General features: G+C 50.2%; 1 protein-coding gene across 3 annotated transcripts in view; it reads left to right on the top strand.

The window, feature by feature from the left end:
- Nucleotides 1-478: 478 nt before the first annotated feature.
- Nucleotides 479-15,950, top strand: part of CCDC50 (coiled-coil domain containing 50) — a 30,086-nt gene continuing 14,614 nt past the window's right edge. The window contains exons 1-5 of one of the 3 annotated variants that reach the window (XM_034424546.3): nt 479-700; nt 9,662-9,724; nt 11,092-11,221; nt 14,074-14,164; nt 15,008-15,125. In XM_034424546.3, the coding sequence (XP_034280437.2) occupies nt 652-700; nt 9,662-9,724; nt 11,092-11,221; nt 14,074-14,164; nt 15,008-15,125 (451 nt within the window). In that variant the 5' untranslated portion in view covers nt 479-651. The remainder of the gene's footprint in view (nt 701-9,661; nt 9,725-11,091; nt 11,222-14,073; nt 14,165-15,007; nt 15,126-15,950) is intronic. The other 2 variants (XM_087871988.1, XM_087871989.1) reach the window with 2 other exon arrangements.

Below are 15,950 nucleotides of genomic sequence, written 5' to 3'. Positions count from 1 at the left end.
AAGTGGGGCTCAGCAGTGGAATGCAATGGGGGGGGGGAAGAGAAACCAGTTTGGCCGAATCCGAACCCAGATCTTCTTGAGCCGGGCTGCTCCGGAAAGCCCCCTTTAGATGAGCTCCTCCTCCACCGTCCTGCTAGAGGGGGTCCCTCCGGCAGAGCCCCCCTCCCCAGCGCATTCCTCCGGCTCCTTTCGGGATTCCCCCGTAGGCAGCCGGCCTTCCCCGCCCTGCCTGGCTCGGCCGGTCCTCCCTCTCCACCACTCCCATCATCCGCAGCCAGCCGGGCCAGCGGGGAAGGGGAGGCCAAAACAAAGGGGAGGAGGAGGCGGTGGAGAAGGAACCTCACTGGAGGGGGGGGGAGAAGTGGGGGAATCAAACTACACTTCCCGGCATGCGCAGGGGAAGGGGCGGGGGCGGGGCTCGGGGGGGGAGAGAACGGGGCGTTCCCGCTTTACCTGGAGGGGGCGGAGTCAGGGCAGGGTCCCGCCCCGCCCCCCGCCCCGCCCCTCCGTCCGCTGGAGAAGAGGGAGGAGGAGGCGGCGGCGGGACTGGCCGGAGCGGCTGAGCGCGAGGCGAGGCGCGTCCCCGCGGCGGCGGCGGCGGCGGCGGGTGGGGGGCTGTCCGGGCACGCGCGCTCCCGCCCCGCCCGCAACATGGCCGAAGTGGGCATCGACCGCTCCAAGCTGCCGGGCGTCAAGGAAGGTGAGGCGGGCGGCGGGCGGGGGGAGGCCTGGCCCGAGGGCCCCAGCCACGAAGCCCCCCCCCCCACCTGCCGCCCCTCCGGCCCCGGCCGCGCCCAGGGGCCGCCGCTCAAGCCGAAGAAGCCGGGAAGGGCCGGCGCCACCTGTCGCGGGGAGCGGAGGGGCTCGGAGGGGCTGGGGGGGCCGGCCTGGGCTTCCCCGCGCGGAGCGGCGCTTCCTGCGCTCGTTACTTTGTAGCGGCCGGCAAGAGGGAAAGGAAGGCGGCTCCGGGAGGGAAGGGACCGGCGTGGGGGGGGGAGGCCCTGGCAGCCCCGGAAGAGTCTCTTTCTTTCTTTCTTTCTTTCTTTCTTTCTTTCTTTCTTTCTTTCTTTCTTTCTTTCTTTCTTTCTTTCTTTCTTTCTTTCTTTCTTTCTCTCTCTCCCTCTCTCTCTCTCTCTCTTTTTCCCTCTCTCTCTCTCTCTCTCTCTCTCTTTCCACCTTTCTCTTTCTTTCTCTCTCTTTTTCCCTCTCTCTCTCTCTCTCTCTCTCTCTTTCCACCTTTCTCTTTCTTTCTCTCTCTCTCTCTTTCTTTCCACCTCTTTCTCTTTCCTTCTCTTTCTCTCTCTCTCTCTTCCCCTCTCTTTCTTTCTTTTTCCCTCTCTCTCTTTGTCTATTTCACTCTTTCCTCGTCTCTCTTTCTCTCTCTCTCCCTTTCCCTCCTCTCTCTCTTTCCACCTCTTTCTCTTTCTTTCTTTCTTTCTCTCCCTCTCTCTTTTTCCATCTCTCTCTTTGTCTATTTCACTCTTTCCTCCTTTCTCTCTCTCTCTTTCCACCTCTTTCTCTTTCTTTCTCTCTCTCTCTCTTTCCACCTCTTTTTCTTTCTTTCTTTCCCTCTCTCTTTTTCTCTCTCTCTCTTTGTCTATTTCACTCTTTCCTCCTTTCTCTCTCTCTCTCTCTCTCACACACAAATGCATCGGCTTGCTGTGGCAGACTCCTTCCTCTCTCTCTCCCAGGTGCGAAGCCTCCTCCTCAGCACAGCTGGTCCTTGACCACAATTGAGCCCAAAACTTCCATTGCCGGGCTAGGCAGTTGTTAAGGGAGTTTTGCACCATTTTATGACCTTTCTTGCCACTGTTGTTAAGTGAATCACTGCAGGTGTTAAGTTAGTAACCTGCTTGTTCAATGAATCTGGCTTCCCCGTCGACTTTGCTCATCAGAAGTGGGATCATGTGACTTTGGGACACTGCAGCCGTCACAAACACGAGTCAGCCGCCAAGCCTCTGAATGTTGAGCCCCTGACCACAGGGATGCTGCAACGGGCATAAGTATGAAAAACAGCCATAAGTCACTTCTTTCAGTGCCGTTTTAAGTTTGAATGGTCACTAAATGAACTGCAGCATCCCACACAATCCCCTTTTGCAACCTTCTGACAAGCAAAATCAGTGGGGAAGCCAGATTCGCTTAATGACTGTGTTGCTAACTTAACAACTGCAGTGATTCGATTAAGAACCCTGGTGAGAAAAGTCATTAAAGGGGGGGGAACTCACTTTAGGAGCCACTTCATTGCTTGTAAGCAAGCCAGGGTCACTGCGGCCGGCCGTATAAATCCTCTAAAATAAATCCATGAATAACCGTACCGGTTTAGCGGCGAAAATTTGGGGCTCGGTTGTGGTCGTAAGTCAAGGACTTGGTGTACTTGCAGAATTGCTTTCTAGTAAGGGAAGTAAATGGCTTTGCAAAATCTGCTGGAGGCTTTGTTTTTGAGAGGAGCCCTTCCCTTGATGTTTCGGGAAAGATCTTCCTCTTCTTTGTGTCCGTTGGAGAAGAAGATCTGGGAAGGGGGTCTCCAACCTTGGCAACTTTAAGCCTGGCGGACTTCAACTCCCAGATTTCCCCAGCCAGCTTTGCTTAAAGTTGTCAAGGTGGGAGACATCTGGTCTGGAGAGCGGGATCCATTCTTGTCTCCCTGACCTCCTTTGGCCTTGAGAGTAAAGCTCTTGATCCTGGTGTAGTTTTAATCCTCCCTCCGGGCAGGAGGCATCAAACACACACACACACACACACAGACACACACACACAGACCCCTGAATCCCTGCACACCTGCCTTACAAAGAGACTTCTCCCAAGATACACTACCAAGAAAGCGAATTGTGTTAGCCTCGGGTGTCAAAAAAACCCGAACCAAACCAGGCGAAGGTTGGGAGCAACTTTTCTGACTCACAACTTTTATTAAAAGGCGGTGTAAGTTTTTGTGTGCCACAGCTCCCTCTGATGTGTGTAGATGGGTTAAGCTGATTGCAGAAGTAGAATCCGTGCCTTGTAAAATGTGGGTTATGGCCTACATCCAGGGTGGTTACTAAAATAATGCTCATTGTTTGCTTTATATTTACACACACGGCTCTGTTTGCGTATCACCTTTTGCCTGGTTGCTTGTTCTGGATTTGCAAAAATTAAAAAACGCTTTTGAGTTGCAAATTGAATTTGCACAATGTTGTAGATCACGGAGAAGCCCAAAACGAGGCGGCTTCAAATTTATGCTGGGAACACGAGCAAGGAGAATGGAAGTTTTATTGTGCTGGATGGACATGTAAAAAAAAAAAAAAAAAGCTAGAGAATTTTGGATACAAATACAGCGATTCAGAGGATTTTTTAAAAGGCCAATATATAGTTGAGAGCAGAGGTCTTTTGGGGACTGATGGATAAAGAGTTGGAAAAGAGATGTGGAACTTTGTATCTGTAGATGAAAACGGCAGGGAGATTTACTATATGGTCAAAGATGGGAGCGTTTGGCAATCCCTATAATGGAGGAAGGTTTGGTGAAGATGATGGTGGCTAAACTGACTTATTGGATGAGGGGAAAAGACAATATCTGTGTTTATTGCTGGCTGTAAATCGCTTATAGATTTTTCGTGTAGAACAGAAGAAAAACAAATTTGTGATTTATGGTTTTGGAGCTCAGACACAGATTTCAGGAAGCAGAGAGTTCTGTTGTAACTTTACAGGAAGAGGTAAATTTCTAATGATATTTATAACTGCTGTAAAGAAGATCGGAAACCATTTATTTACATCCTATTTTCTGTTTTTCTTTTTTCCTTTCTTTTAGCTTTCTTTTTCTTTTTCCAGCCTTGCTTTTTATTAGTTTATATTTGTTTTTATCTTCCTTTTAAAAAGTTTTAATAACAGTATTTTTTAGGAAAAAAAACCCAGGAAAAAGCCAAAGTAAACATTTCGTAAAGTTTTTATGTTGTGTACACAAGCCGCTGGCTGGATCTTTACCAAAATTTTTAACCCATTTTACCAAAATATGTTATGCGAACTGTGTTCCAAGAGAAACATTTTGAAAACTCTACAAGCTAAAACTTAGAATCATTTTTCTTACGCTGAGCGGATAAAAGTTTTTCCTAATTGGTTTGTTTAAGTTATGTGTCACTGAAAGGGAAGGAAAGACACTCTGAGTCTATGGGAAACGGCTACAGGCAGTCCTTGACTTACAATCATTCATTTAGTGACCGTTTGAAGTTACAACGGCACTGGAAAAAGTGACTTATGACCGTGTTTCACACTTATGACCCTTGCGGCATCCCACGGTCACATGATCAAAATTCAGACATACAGGTAGTCCTTGACTTACAACAGTTCGTTTAGTGACCGCTCAAAGTTATAATGGCAGTGAAAAAAGTAACCTATGACCATTTTTCACACTTACGACCGTTGCAACATCCGTATACGGTAGTCACATGATTTACATCTGGACACTTGACAGGTGACTCACATATACGACGGTTTCAGCGTCCCAGAGTCACGTGATCCCGTTTTGCGACCTTCTGACAAACAAAGTCAATGGGGAAGCCAGATTCACTTAACGACCGGGTTACTAATTCAAGAACTGCAGGGAATCACTGAACAAATGCGTCAAAGAAAGTTGTAAAACGGGGCAAAATTTACTTAACAAATTCCTCACTTAGCAACATAAATTTTGGGCTCACTTGTGGTCGTAAATTGAGGACTACCTGTATTTATAACGGTCGCTGCATCCGGGGGTCACGTGATCCCCTTTTGCGACCTTCTGACAAGCAACGTCAGCGGGGAAGCCAGATTCACTTAACGGCGACCGTCTTACTAACTCGGCAACTGTGGTGATTCACGTAACAACTGTGCCAAGAAAGGTCGTAAAATGGGGAAAAATTCACTTAAGCAATGTCTCACTTAGCAACAGAGATTTCAGGCTCCATTGTGGTCGTAAGTCCAGGGCTGCCTGTATTTGACTTGACCCTCTGCCTGGATGCACAATCCCAGACACCGGATTCGATCTAGAGCCCGTGGGCTGTTGTGGTGTGAAATAAGAACTTGTGAAGTAGCCTGTGAACGTTTGCAGCAGAAGCACAAATGCAAAGTTTGAGGGCAGAGCTGCCCTCCAGGAAACCCCTGGACTTTTATTTTTAAAATGAATGCAAATTTCACACCACGCGGCTCCACGAAGGCGACTTTCGAAACTCGGCTCTGCTGATGAAGCTTATTCCCAGGGAAATTGCAAGCCTCAAAAAAGCACCACGTAATAATAGTAATTAAGAGCGCAAATGAAGCTCCTTAGAAAGAGAATCTCTGTAGCTCAGGGCTGAACTGGGGGGCTCCTGGGGGCTCCCTGAGCTGGGTTGATTTCTTGCAGACGTCTCATGACCCAACTAGGGAACATCATCAGTGACTGAAGGGAGTGCGGTTTGCAGAGAGGAGGAGGAGGACTGGGGGGTCCTGGGTGCTCTCTGAGCTGAGTGGTTTTCTTGCAGGCGTTTCATGACCCAACTAGGTAACAACATCAGTTGCTAGAAGGGAGAAGGTCTTGCGGAGAGGAAAACTGTAGGGTTCTTCATGGTCCCTGAGGACAGTTGTTTTCTTGCAGATGTTTCATGACAACAAAAGTTGCGGCTGTACGTTATTCCGCTATTTTATTAAAAAGAATCGGACATCAATGCTTCCCTTTGTCTTTTCCCTTTTATCCTTCCCTTTTTCTCCTCCCCTAAATTCCCATTATTCTCATTTCTCTTCACATTTCTGCATTTTATATTCTGATAGACCTGCTCAAAACGAAACCCTGAAGGGCCTGCTTTGATTTGGAGAAGACCTGACCCAAATCGGAGGTCCTTTCCAAGGGGGCGGGGAGGGGGGGGAGCCTTTTCCTGATTTTTAGGGCAGAGCTGGTGGGTCTCCCTGAATGAGCAGCGAGCTGCATCTCTTTAGCTTTTAGATTAGATGAACAGAGTTGTTGGTTAAAAAGCATTTTCCTTCCCCCGAAGGGGCCTGGGAATCTGGTCTGAAGCAGCCCCTGCCCTTCAGTTGGGGGCTTCACCTTTGATCTCCCCTCCCTCGCTGTCCTCTCAAGTGGGGCCCTGCAAACCACTTTTGCACGGACGAACAAGAGTCTCTTTGTCTCAAGGCAGTGATCCATTTTTTAAAGAGGGAACCTGCTCTGGGTAGTTTTTACCTTTGACCCATATGTAGCACCCCCTAAACACCAAAGGGGGCTGCTGGGGCTTTGGATCTGGGGTGAGACCCCCACTGTAGCTCTGGGGTGCAGCCGGTGTGGGAAAGAGGCAATGGGTGAGGATTGATTGGCAGGTGGAGCTGGAAGAGATGGGTGCAGGAACTCCCAAGGACGCTGGGAGGGGATGATGGAAGCAGAGGGGCTCTTGGGAGAGCTCTTCCCCCCTTCCCCCCGGGTTGCAGGACAGAAGGTTGCTTGGTGCCATCATCCCCATTTAGAGGAAGAGGGAAAGCCAGGGGGAAGCAGCTGCTGTGGGGAAGCCCCATGGCGATTCTCAGTTCTTCAAATCTTGACCTACAGAAATACTTTCTCCGCAGTAGAAACAATGGATGGAAATTCATCAAGCTAGAACTAAGGAGAAAATTTCCCAACAGTGAGAACAATTAACCGGTGGAACAGCTTGCCACCAGAACTTGTGAAGGCTCCATCACTGGAGGCTTTTAAGAAAAGACTGGACAGCCATTTGTCCGGAATGGGGTAGGATCTCTTGCCTGAGTAAGACAAGGGGTTGGAGTAGAAGACCTCCAAGCTCCCTTCCAGCTCTGTTATTCTGATATGAGCAATAATTTGCCCTGCAGACGAAAAAGCGAAATCAATAGTTAGTGATTGCCACAAGTTCACTCTGCTTGAACAAACGGAGTTGGTAAAGTGAGCTTGGTTCAGTACTACTTTATAATGCCTTGGTAAACCATACTTGGAATATTAAAAAGAGGTGGAGACGCTAGAAAGAGTGCAGAGAAGAGCAAGGAAGATGATGAGGGGATTGGAGGCTAAAACATATGAAGAACGGTTGCAGGATTTGGGTTTGGCCAGTCTAGAGAAAAGGACCAGCGGAGACATGATAGCATCTTCCAATATTTGAGGGGCTGCCCCAGAGAAGAGGGGGTCAAAGCACCTGAAGGCAGGACAAAAAGCAAGGGATGGAAATAGTAACCAAGGACAGAATCAACCTGGAATTAAGAAGAAACTTCCTGAGAGAGAACAATTAACCAGTGGAACAACTTGCCACCAAGAAGTTGTGGGAGCTCCATCACTGGAGGTTTTTAAGAAGAGACTGGACAGCCCCTTGTCTGAAATGGTATAAGATCTCCTGCCTGGGCAGGGGGTTGGACTAGAAGACCTCCAAGGCCCCTTCCAACTCTGTTATTCTGTTATGCATATGCCTGCATCCTGCTTGATCTTCACCCCTCCCACCCGTGTCCCCCTTCTCCAAATTCTTCTTTTTCCTCCTCCTCCTCCTCCTCCTCCTCCCTCCTCTCCTCCTCCCTTCCTCCCTTCCTTCCCTTCATCTCCTTGGTTTCCTCTGGGCCAGCCCAGAGGTGCCACGCCCAGCCAAAGGTCACCAGCTCACCTGCCCTGCCCGCCTCCTGCTTCCGGGGACTGGCAACGGCGGGAATGCAACGGTTCTACCCTGTTCCAGGTACTCCTCGACTTACGACCCTTTACTGACTGTTTGAAGTTTGGTCACTGCCCTATAAGGCACTGAAAGAAGTGACTTACTCTTCAACTGTGGTTGCAGCTTCCCTCTGGCCACGTGTTCAGACACTCGGCAACTGAGTTCATATTGATTGACCACAACTGAGCCCAGAATTTCTGTTGTTAAGTGAATCACACCCCATTTCACAACCTTTCTTGCCCCCGTTGTTAAGTGAATCACTGCAGTTGTTAAATCAGTAGCATGGTTGTTAAGTGAATCTGGCCTGTTGACTTTTGCTTGTCAGACGGTCGCAAAAGGGGATCGTGTGACCAAGGGAGGCTGCAACCCGTCATAAGTCCATGCCAGTTGCCAAGCCTCTGAATTTCGATCATGGGGCCCTGGGGATGCTGCAACCGTCATAAGTGTGAAAAACCGTCCTAAGTCACTTTTTTCAGTGCCATTTTGACTTTGTATGGTCACTAAACAAATGGTTATAAGTCGGGGCCCACCTGTAGATTTTTGGGGTTCCTTTTCAAAACTCTCTTGCATTCCCTGGGTTGCTTTTAGGGATCCCTAAATGGGGGGGGGGTTGGAGGTGGAATTCAGCCTAAGATTTAACCAGGTTTGCCTTTGGATACGTGGGACGCCCTGGTGGAGTTGGGCTGCTCTCTTCTCCTCCTGGGGAGGAATTTGCAGAGAGGTTTTCCTGATTTAGTTGCTGCGTTGAGGCCAGGCGCTGGAGGGACCCCCCCTCCCCTTATCCCCCTCCCCACCGCCTGTGGCTTTCTGAAGAAAGAGAAGCTGCATCTGTTATCAAACAAAGACCCCCCCCCCACCAGCCAAAGAGGGCGGACTGGGAGGGAGCCCATCTCCAGGACAACCAGCTCCAGCCAATCCACGCTGATCTTTCAGAGCAAAGCCCCCCCTTCCCTCCCACCCCCACTTCTGGAGAAAGGTCAATTAAGCTATTTGTAATGGGGTCGCAGCTGTTTGATTCATTCTTGGCTGACTTTGGGCTGGCTGCGGTAGTTTTGGCTCAAACTTCAGGAACTTGGGTGGAGGCGTCTTCTAAAGTGGGGGTGGGGGGGGAAGAGGCCCAGCTGGCAGGCTCCTTTCCTTGCTTGGCTGCCTCCCCCCCCAAACAGCTGAGAAACCAAAGCAATTTGGGATTTCTGGGGATCTGGAGAGCAGGAGAAAGGGAGAAGGTTCAAGGACGGATGCTATACAGGGTCAGCTGCAACTTGTCCTCTTCTAAGAGAGAGTCTCTACTCCTTCACACGTTCCTGCAGCTGACCAAGAACAGCTTCATCAGACCAAGACCTTAATCAGAACAGAAGGTGGAAGGGACCTTGGAGGTCTTCTAGTCCAACCCCCTGCTCCAGCAGGAGACCTATACGATTCTGGACAAGTGGCTGTCCAACCTCTTCTTAAAAGCCTCCAGTGATGAAGCACCCACAAAATCTGGTGGCAAGCTGTTCCACTAGTTAATTGTCCTCAATTCCAGGTTGCTTCTCTCCTCGATTAGTTTCCATCCATCCGTTGTTTCTTGTCTGGTCTTGGGAGTCCATCTTGCTGGCAGTGGGGGCGTTCCCCCCACCTCTTTCCTCCCCTTCTCATCGGTTGAGGAACTCTGTAGTAGCAAATCCAGGATAAAAGTTTGGCTTTTATTTTTATAACTTCTCTCTGAACTGAAGGGATTCTTGGCTGCCCCGTTGACTTTTCCTGCAGATGTTGCCTGTTTCACTATCTCCTCAGCGGGGCCTTTGGTGCAAGATTTGCACACTCCCACTCCCACTGTCCCTGGCACACACACACACACACACAGAGCTCTATACACCCACCGGTTGTGTCTGTTGTATCTTTTGGCCTCTGGGTTGTGTTTGTGAAGAAGCCTTGAGATGCATCTGGAGAGAGAATTTGTTTTGGAGGTTTTAGGCGCCTGGTTATCTTGCAAAAAGTTTGCTGACGGATTTTGCACATCCTTCCTGGAGGAACCAAATGTCTTTTTTTCTGCTTTTTCTCCCTAGTGTGTCGAGATTTCGCTGTGCGGGAGGATCACACGTTGGCCCACAGCCTGCAGGAACAGGAAAGTAAGTGACACCTAAGAAAACTTGCTTGTTACTCTCTTACTTCACACATGGTGTATTTTGCACTTTTCTTCTCTTGCTTCCGCTTCTGCTCGGCTGGATTTTAATCGAATTTTTAATCCGGTTGGCATTTCTGTCTCTTTATTGAGATGTACGGTATGTACCCAGTTTGTTTATCAGTTCATCTGAAGCAGCTCACAAAATTAATTAGAACCATCGATAAAAAGATTTTTTTTTTAAATTGCAAATTCTTTAAAGAGGATGGATGCCATGTAAGAAAAAATAAGGTACAGGAAGGGCTCAATTTTACGACTGGTCACTTAGCAATTGTTTAAAGTTACGACCGACCTCCCCAGAGATACTTCCAACCGAGTTCTTGAGTTCCAAGGGCCACACACACACACACACACACACACACACATCTCCCGGCGTGGTCACATGACTGCATTTTGGGGCCCTTGGCAAATGGCACATTTTTATGGCTGTTTGCAGTATCCCATGGTCATGTGATCACATTTTGTGATATATATTTTTTTTGCCAAAAATCTGGAATTTAGTTTCAGTTTTGAGGAGCAGGGAGAGGGGGAGGAGAAGGAGGAGGAGGAGGAAGGACTGTGGGGTCCTAGTTGCTCTCTGAGCTTGTTGGTTTTTTGGCAGACGTTTCATGACTAAAGAGGGAACATCATCAGTGCTAGAAGGAAGGGGGGGTTTGCAGAGAGGGAGAGGAGGACTGTGAGGTCCTTGGTGCCCTCTGAGCTTGGTGTCAAGTTTCCGAAAGATGCCCTAATTAATTCATGAGCCATGAGCCAAACTTCAAAAGAAATACAGTCATTTATTAGGAGCAACATTCCGGCAATACTCGGATGCAGTTAGGACTAATCCCACGTAGATTTACATTCCCCTATGATCCTGTCTCTCCCCTCCTCCCTGGCCATGTCATAAATCACATTCTCCAATTAACCACTTTGGCTGGCTGTGAAATCTAACACCCTCCTTCTGATTGCGGTCAGGAAGAATGTATGGAATTCACTTCAGTTCTCCCTCCCTCCTGCTCATGGCAACTTGAAAGCTTTGCAAGTTGACATTCGGCTCCCCTCACTTCCCGAGGGCGACCTGCACAAAGCAAAACAATTTGAGTACAGATGCAGAGTTTAGGGATGTGGAACCCCCCCCACCAAGCTTGTTTGGATTTTCTGCATGAAATTTGGCTATAATTTGCAAGTTGACGTTTGGTGTTTTTCTTCCAGACGTTTCACGACCCAGCTAGAGAACATCATCAGGGCTAGAAGGGAGGGGAGGGGGAGGAGGATGGACGGCATGATGAGTGCTGTCCTTTAGGATTTAATTGCCTGCTTTGTGCCTCTTTCCAGTCGAGCACCACTTGGCCACCAACATCCAGCGTAACCGCCTGGTCAAACATGACTTACAAATGGCCAAACAGCTGCAGGAGGAGGAAGACCGGAAGGCCAGGGCCCGCCTGCAGGAGCAGCACAAGAACTTGTGAGTGGGGCGGGGGGGGCTGCAATGGGGGGCTTTTTTGGGGAGGGGCCACGGAAGATCCCAGAGGACTCACTCTCTGCACTGAGCCATGGGAGGGGGGCTGGATGTGACCCCCTTTTCTTGTGATGTGAAAAATCCCCTCCAGCCACGCTCTTCAGATTTTGGCCAGAAATGGGGCAGGGCAGTCAGTCTCCTGTCTGAGTTGGGAAACTCACAAAACTCAAATTACAGCATTCTGTGAAGAGGCTGTTTTCGACCAACTTTTTGAAAGTTTTTCGAAAGGAGGAGGAGGAGGAGGAGGAGGAGGACTGGGGGGGGGTCCCGGGTGCTCTCTGAGCTTTGGTGGTTTTCTTGCAGATGTTTCATGACCCAACTAGGGAACATCATCAGTGCTAGAAGGGAGAGGGGCTTGTGGGGGGGGAGGAGGAGGAGGAGGAGGAGGAGAACAACTGTGGGGTCCTTGGTGCTCTCTGAGCTGGGTTGTTTCCTTGCAGATGTTTCGTGACCCAGCTAGGGAACATCATCAATGTTAGTGAGTGGGACTAGGACTAGTACTGATGATGATATCTAGTTGGGTCATGAAACGTTTGCAAAGAAACAACTCAGTTCAGAGAGCACCAAGGGCCCCTCAAATCAGCCTCTCTCCTCTCTGCTCCCCCATAAAAGGTTTTGCAACCACTCTGAAATGCTCAGCACACTTGGGAGTGGCAATCCGCACACTCCCCACGACACCAGATTGAAAGGGGTCCGTCTTATTAAAATGGCACCGTGGCAGTGGTGAAATGTAAAATTTGTTACTACCGGTTCTGTGGGCGTGGCTTTGTGGGAGAGGGGTAATGTGACGGTGGGCGTGGCCATTTTTTATTTTTTTTACTTTTCTGCGAAGAGGTTGTAAAAAAATGCTTTCAAAAGGCTCTGACGATCCCAGCTGAGTTGCCTGATTGACAGAGGCTTTTTTTTCTTTTAAAAGCCTCTGCCATCAGGCAACTCAGCTTGGATCGTCAGATGCTTTTAAAAGCCTTTGATGATCCCAGCTGAGCCGCGCAATCATCAGAGGCTTTTTTTTTTACTTTTAAAAGCATTTTTTCAGCCAAAGAGGTTGTAGAAAAAATGCTTTTAAAAACTAAAAAAAAAGCCTCTGATGATTGTGTGGCTCAGCTGGGCCTGGGGGGGGGGGGGCGTTCAGGGATTTTTGCTACCGGTTCTCCGAACCACCTGCCTCCACCGCTACCGGATCGGGCGATCCGGTCCGAACCGGGAGCATTTCACCCCTGCACCGTGGCGTAAGTAAACACAAGGCCTTGCAACCCTGGAGCCCCTCGTCTTTTAATTCTGTGCGTGGGACTGGAAAAAGAGGTGGGTGGGTCTGCTGTAATTGCGAATATCATTCATGTCATGCAAGAGTTACACAGAGTTTAAGACGGGATGTAAATTGAACAGTAAAATAAATATAATGAAGTCATATTGTGGCATGAAATGATCAACGCCGTATCCGGCAGCCGTTAAAAAAGGGGGCAAATTCCGTGTTTTGGAAATGTCATAATGCCTTTTTTTGGGGGGGGGGAGGGAAATAAATAAATATCAGGGTGCAGTTGTGAGTGTTGCATTTGGAAAAGGATGTAAGGAAGAACTGGGAAGAAGTGCAGAAAAGACACGCAAGCAATGGTAAAAGGCCGGGCTGGGGGTTTGGCTGGCGGATGGAGACGTGGCTTGGCCTGGGAGGAGATTTCGGCTCATGATCTCAGCCGTCGGACTTCAAGATGAGCAGTGTTTTCATCCAGAGCCAAAGAGGTCATGTAACCCCCCACCCACCCACCCACCCAATGCAAATGCAAGCGGGGCCTGGGTGAGCATCTGGCCTAGATCAGAAAAGCTGCTTGCTTGCTGCTCCCGAACAGGCCAGGTTGAAGGCGCAGAGGTTTGCGTCAGTCTTGGAGGTGCATCCCAGCTTCATAGCTGCAGGACATGAAAAAAAGGGGTGGGGGGAGATCAGAGAAGCTCATATTTCATAAGAACCGTTGACATGGCTCTTAGTCGGTCTGAAGGGAGAAAGACTTGACTTCCGAAGCTTTTGCTCCTCCTAACGTAGGCTGAGCAGATGGTGGGTGGGCACTTCGGGGTCTTTAGAGAGAAAGGAGGGGTGGGGGGGGGGTTTCTTCTCCATCTCTTTCTCTTCCTTCCTTCCTTCCTTCCTTCCTTCCTTCCTTCCTTCCTTCCTTCCTTCCTTCCTCCCTCCCTCCCTTCCTTCCTTCCTTCCTTCCTTCCTTCCAGCCCTGATGATGTCCTCTAGTTGGGTCATGAAATGTCTGCAAGAAAACCACCAACCCCTGAGACCACCAAGGACCTCACAGTCCTCCCTCCTCCATCTCCATCTCCTTCTCCCTTCTAGCCCTGATGATGTTCCCTAGTTGGGTCATGAAACGTCTGCAGGAAAACCACCAAGCTCAGAGAGCACCAAGGACCCCACAGTCTTCCTCCCGTTCCTTCTCCTCCTCCTCCTCCTCTTCCTCCCACCACTGTCACCATTTCTTTCTCCTCCTTTTCCACCCCTTTCTTCTCCTCTTCCTCACCCCTTTCTCTCTCTTCTCCTCCCCTATTTCTCCTTCTCCTCTTCCTCCTCCATGGCTGGCTGGGGAATTCTGGGAGTTGAAGTCCACAAATCTTAAAAGTGGCAAGGGTGGGGCAGCCCTGTCTCCCGAACAGCCTCTCTCATCTCGAAGGCCTTGGTGGAGGTTCTTCTGAGCCGAGGCATAAACCTCCCATTGCCCTCGTCTTCCGTCCCCCGCTTGGTGCTCCCTGTCTGTCACCCACCCACCCACCCACTCACAAAGACCCTCTGGTCCAATTTTCAGAGAACAGCAAGACTGCGAGATCGCCCAGGAAATCCAAGTCAAACTGGTGATCGAAGCCGAAGAGCAACGACGCCAGGAAGAGGATGATGAGGTAAGCTTCACCCGGGCGTGGAGACCCATCTCCTGGAGCAGGGGGTCTCCAACCTTGGCAACTTTAAGCCTGGTGGGCTTCAAATCTCAGAATTCCCAAGTGGCCAAGGTTGGAGGCCCCAGTCCTGGAGGAAGCCAGCAGGTCCTCCCACTGTTGCCCCACAAGCTTTGAAGAGTAGATTTGCCTGTGGAGGCACACAGCTAGTCCTCGACTTGCAACCGTTCATTTAGTGACCAAAGTCGCAACAGCGCTGGAAAAAGTGACTTATGACCATTTTTCACACTTAACAACTGTCACAGCCTCCCCAGCGTCACATGATCAAAATTCAGAGGCATGGCAACTGGCATGTTCTTATGACGGTTGCGGTGTCCCTGGGTCACATGATCCCCTTTTGTGACCTCCTGATGAGCAAAGTCAACCGGGAAGCCGGATTCACTTAACAACCATGTGACTCACTTAACAACTGCAGTGATTCAGTTCAACAAGTCTGGCAAGAAAGGTCGTAAAGTGGGACCAAACTCACTTAACGAATGTTTCACTTGCCCACATACATTTTGGGCTCCATTGAGGTCGTAAGTCGAGGACTACCTGTAGAGAGAAGATCTCCAGGTGGGGGTGGGGGTCCTCAGGAAGACCTGGGGGGGGGGGTTGGTAGGGTCCTCTTGGCGTCGTGTCAACAGAACAGGACAACAGAGTCAGAAGGGCCCTTAGAGGTCTACTAGTCCAACCCCCCCCCCTCCTGCTTGTGCAGGAAACCCCCAGGAAGAAAAAGACGGAGACCCAACCGGATTTCCAGGGAAACCGTAGAGGGTAGAGGATCCCTTCACTTGTGCTTCGTTCCAGGACATCGCGCGGATTCTGCAGCAGAAGGAGCTTCAGGAGGAGAAAAGGAGGAAGAAGCTGCCCCCGGATCCCTTGCGCCTGGCCGCCTCTGAAGAAGCCCCCTGCCCGGAGAACAGAGGTGAGCGGAGGGGCTGCTCCCCCGTCTCCCCCCTCGGTTGCCTTTTGCCCTTTGACCTCTGCAAGGGGAGCCTTTTGGGTGTGGCAGTTAAGACGGGGTGTCTCCCTCAAGCCTAGGACGAAGGCCATGGGTCAAGGGAAGGGGCTTCTCCGTCTGGATGCCCAGGGGCCCAGGCTTCTCAAAGAAATCAACACACACAGGCACCCCCACCCCCCTCAGATCTTGCCAAGTGCCCAGCTGTAGCCCAGGAGCCCAAAGAGGGCTCAGAATTGCAGAATAGCAGAGTTGGAAGGGATTTTAGAGGTCTTCTAGTCCACCCCTCTGCCCAAGATCATAAAAACATGTGGCTGGGAGGGACCTTGGAGTGTAAGCAACTGCTGGCTGGAGAATTCTGGGAGTTGAAGTCCACGAGGCTTCAAACTGGCCCAGGTTGGAGACCCCTGCCTTAGACCTCCCTGGGGACCGAGAGGGACGCCGGACTCTGCTTGGCGTGAATGAACTCCACCAGAGCCAACTGGACAGACCCTGGGAGGGGCGAGGTTTTTCTGTGCTTCCTTCCGATCTCCCCCCGAAAGCCACTCTCGGTTTGATCAACATCGCTGCTGCAGGATGGAAATCGCCTCTCGGATTGTGATTTACGCGCTGGCTCTCTTCCTCCTCCTCCTCCTCCTCCTCCTGGAAGGGCTCACGTGATCGAAGGGACTTCCACAGCTGGGATTTAATGAACTTGGTGGGAAATTCGCTTGGTGTGGTTTCTCCGGCCGGCCTCTTTAATTGTGCATCTGTGCAACAGATTCTGCTTTTCTTCGTCTTGGGTGTGTCGGG

The sequence above is a fragment of the Pantherophis guttatus genome, chromosome 6 (assembly GCF_059756535.1).
Source record: "Pantherophis guttatus breed Tessera chromosome 6, ASM5975653v1, whole genome shotgun sequence".
NCBI lineage: Eukaryota > Metazoa > Chordata > Lepidosauria > Squamata > Colubridae > Pantherophis > Pantherophis guttatus.
This window is presented reverse-complemented; position numbering and strand designations above follow the sequence as displayed.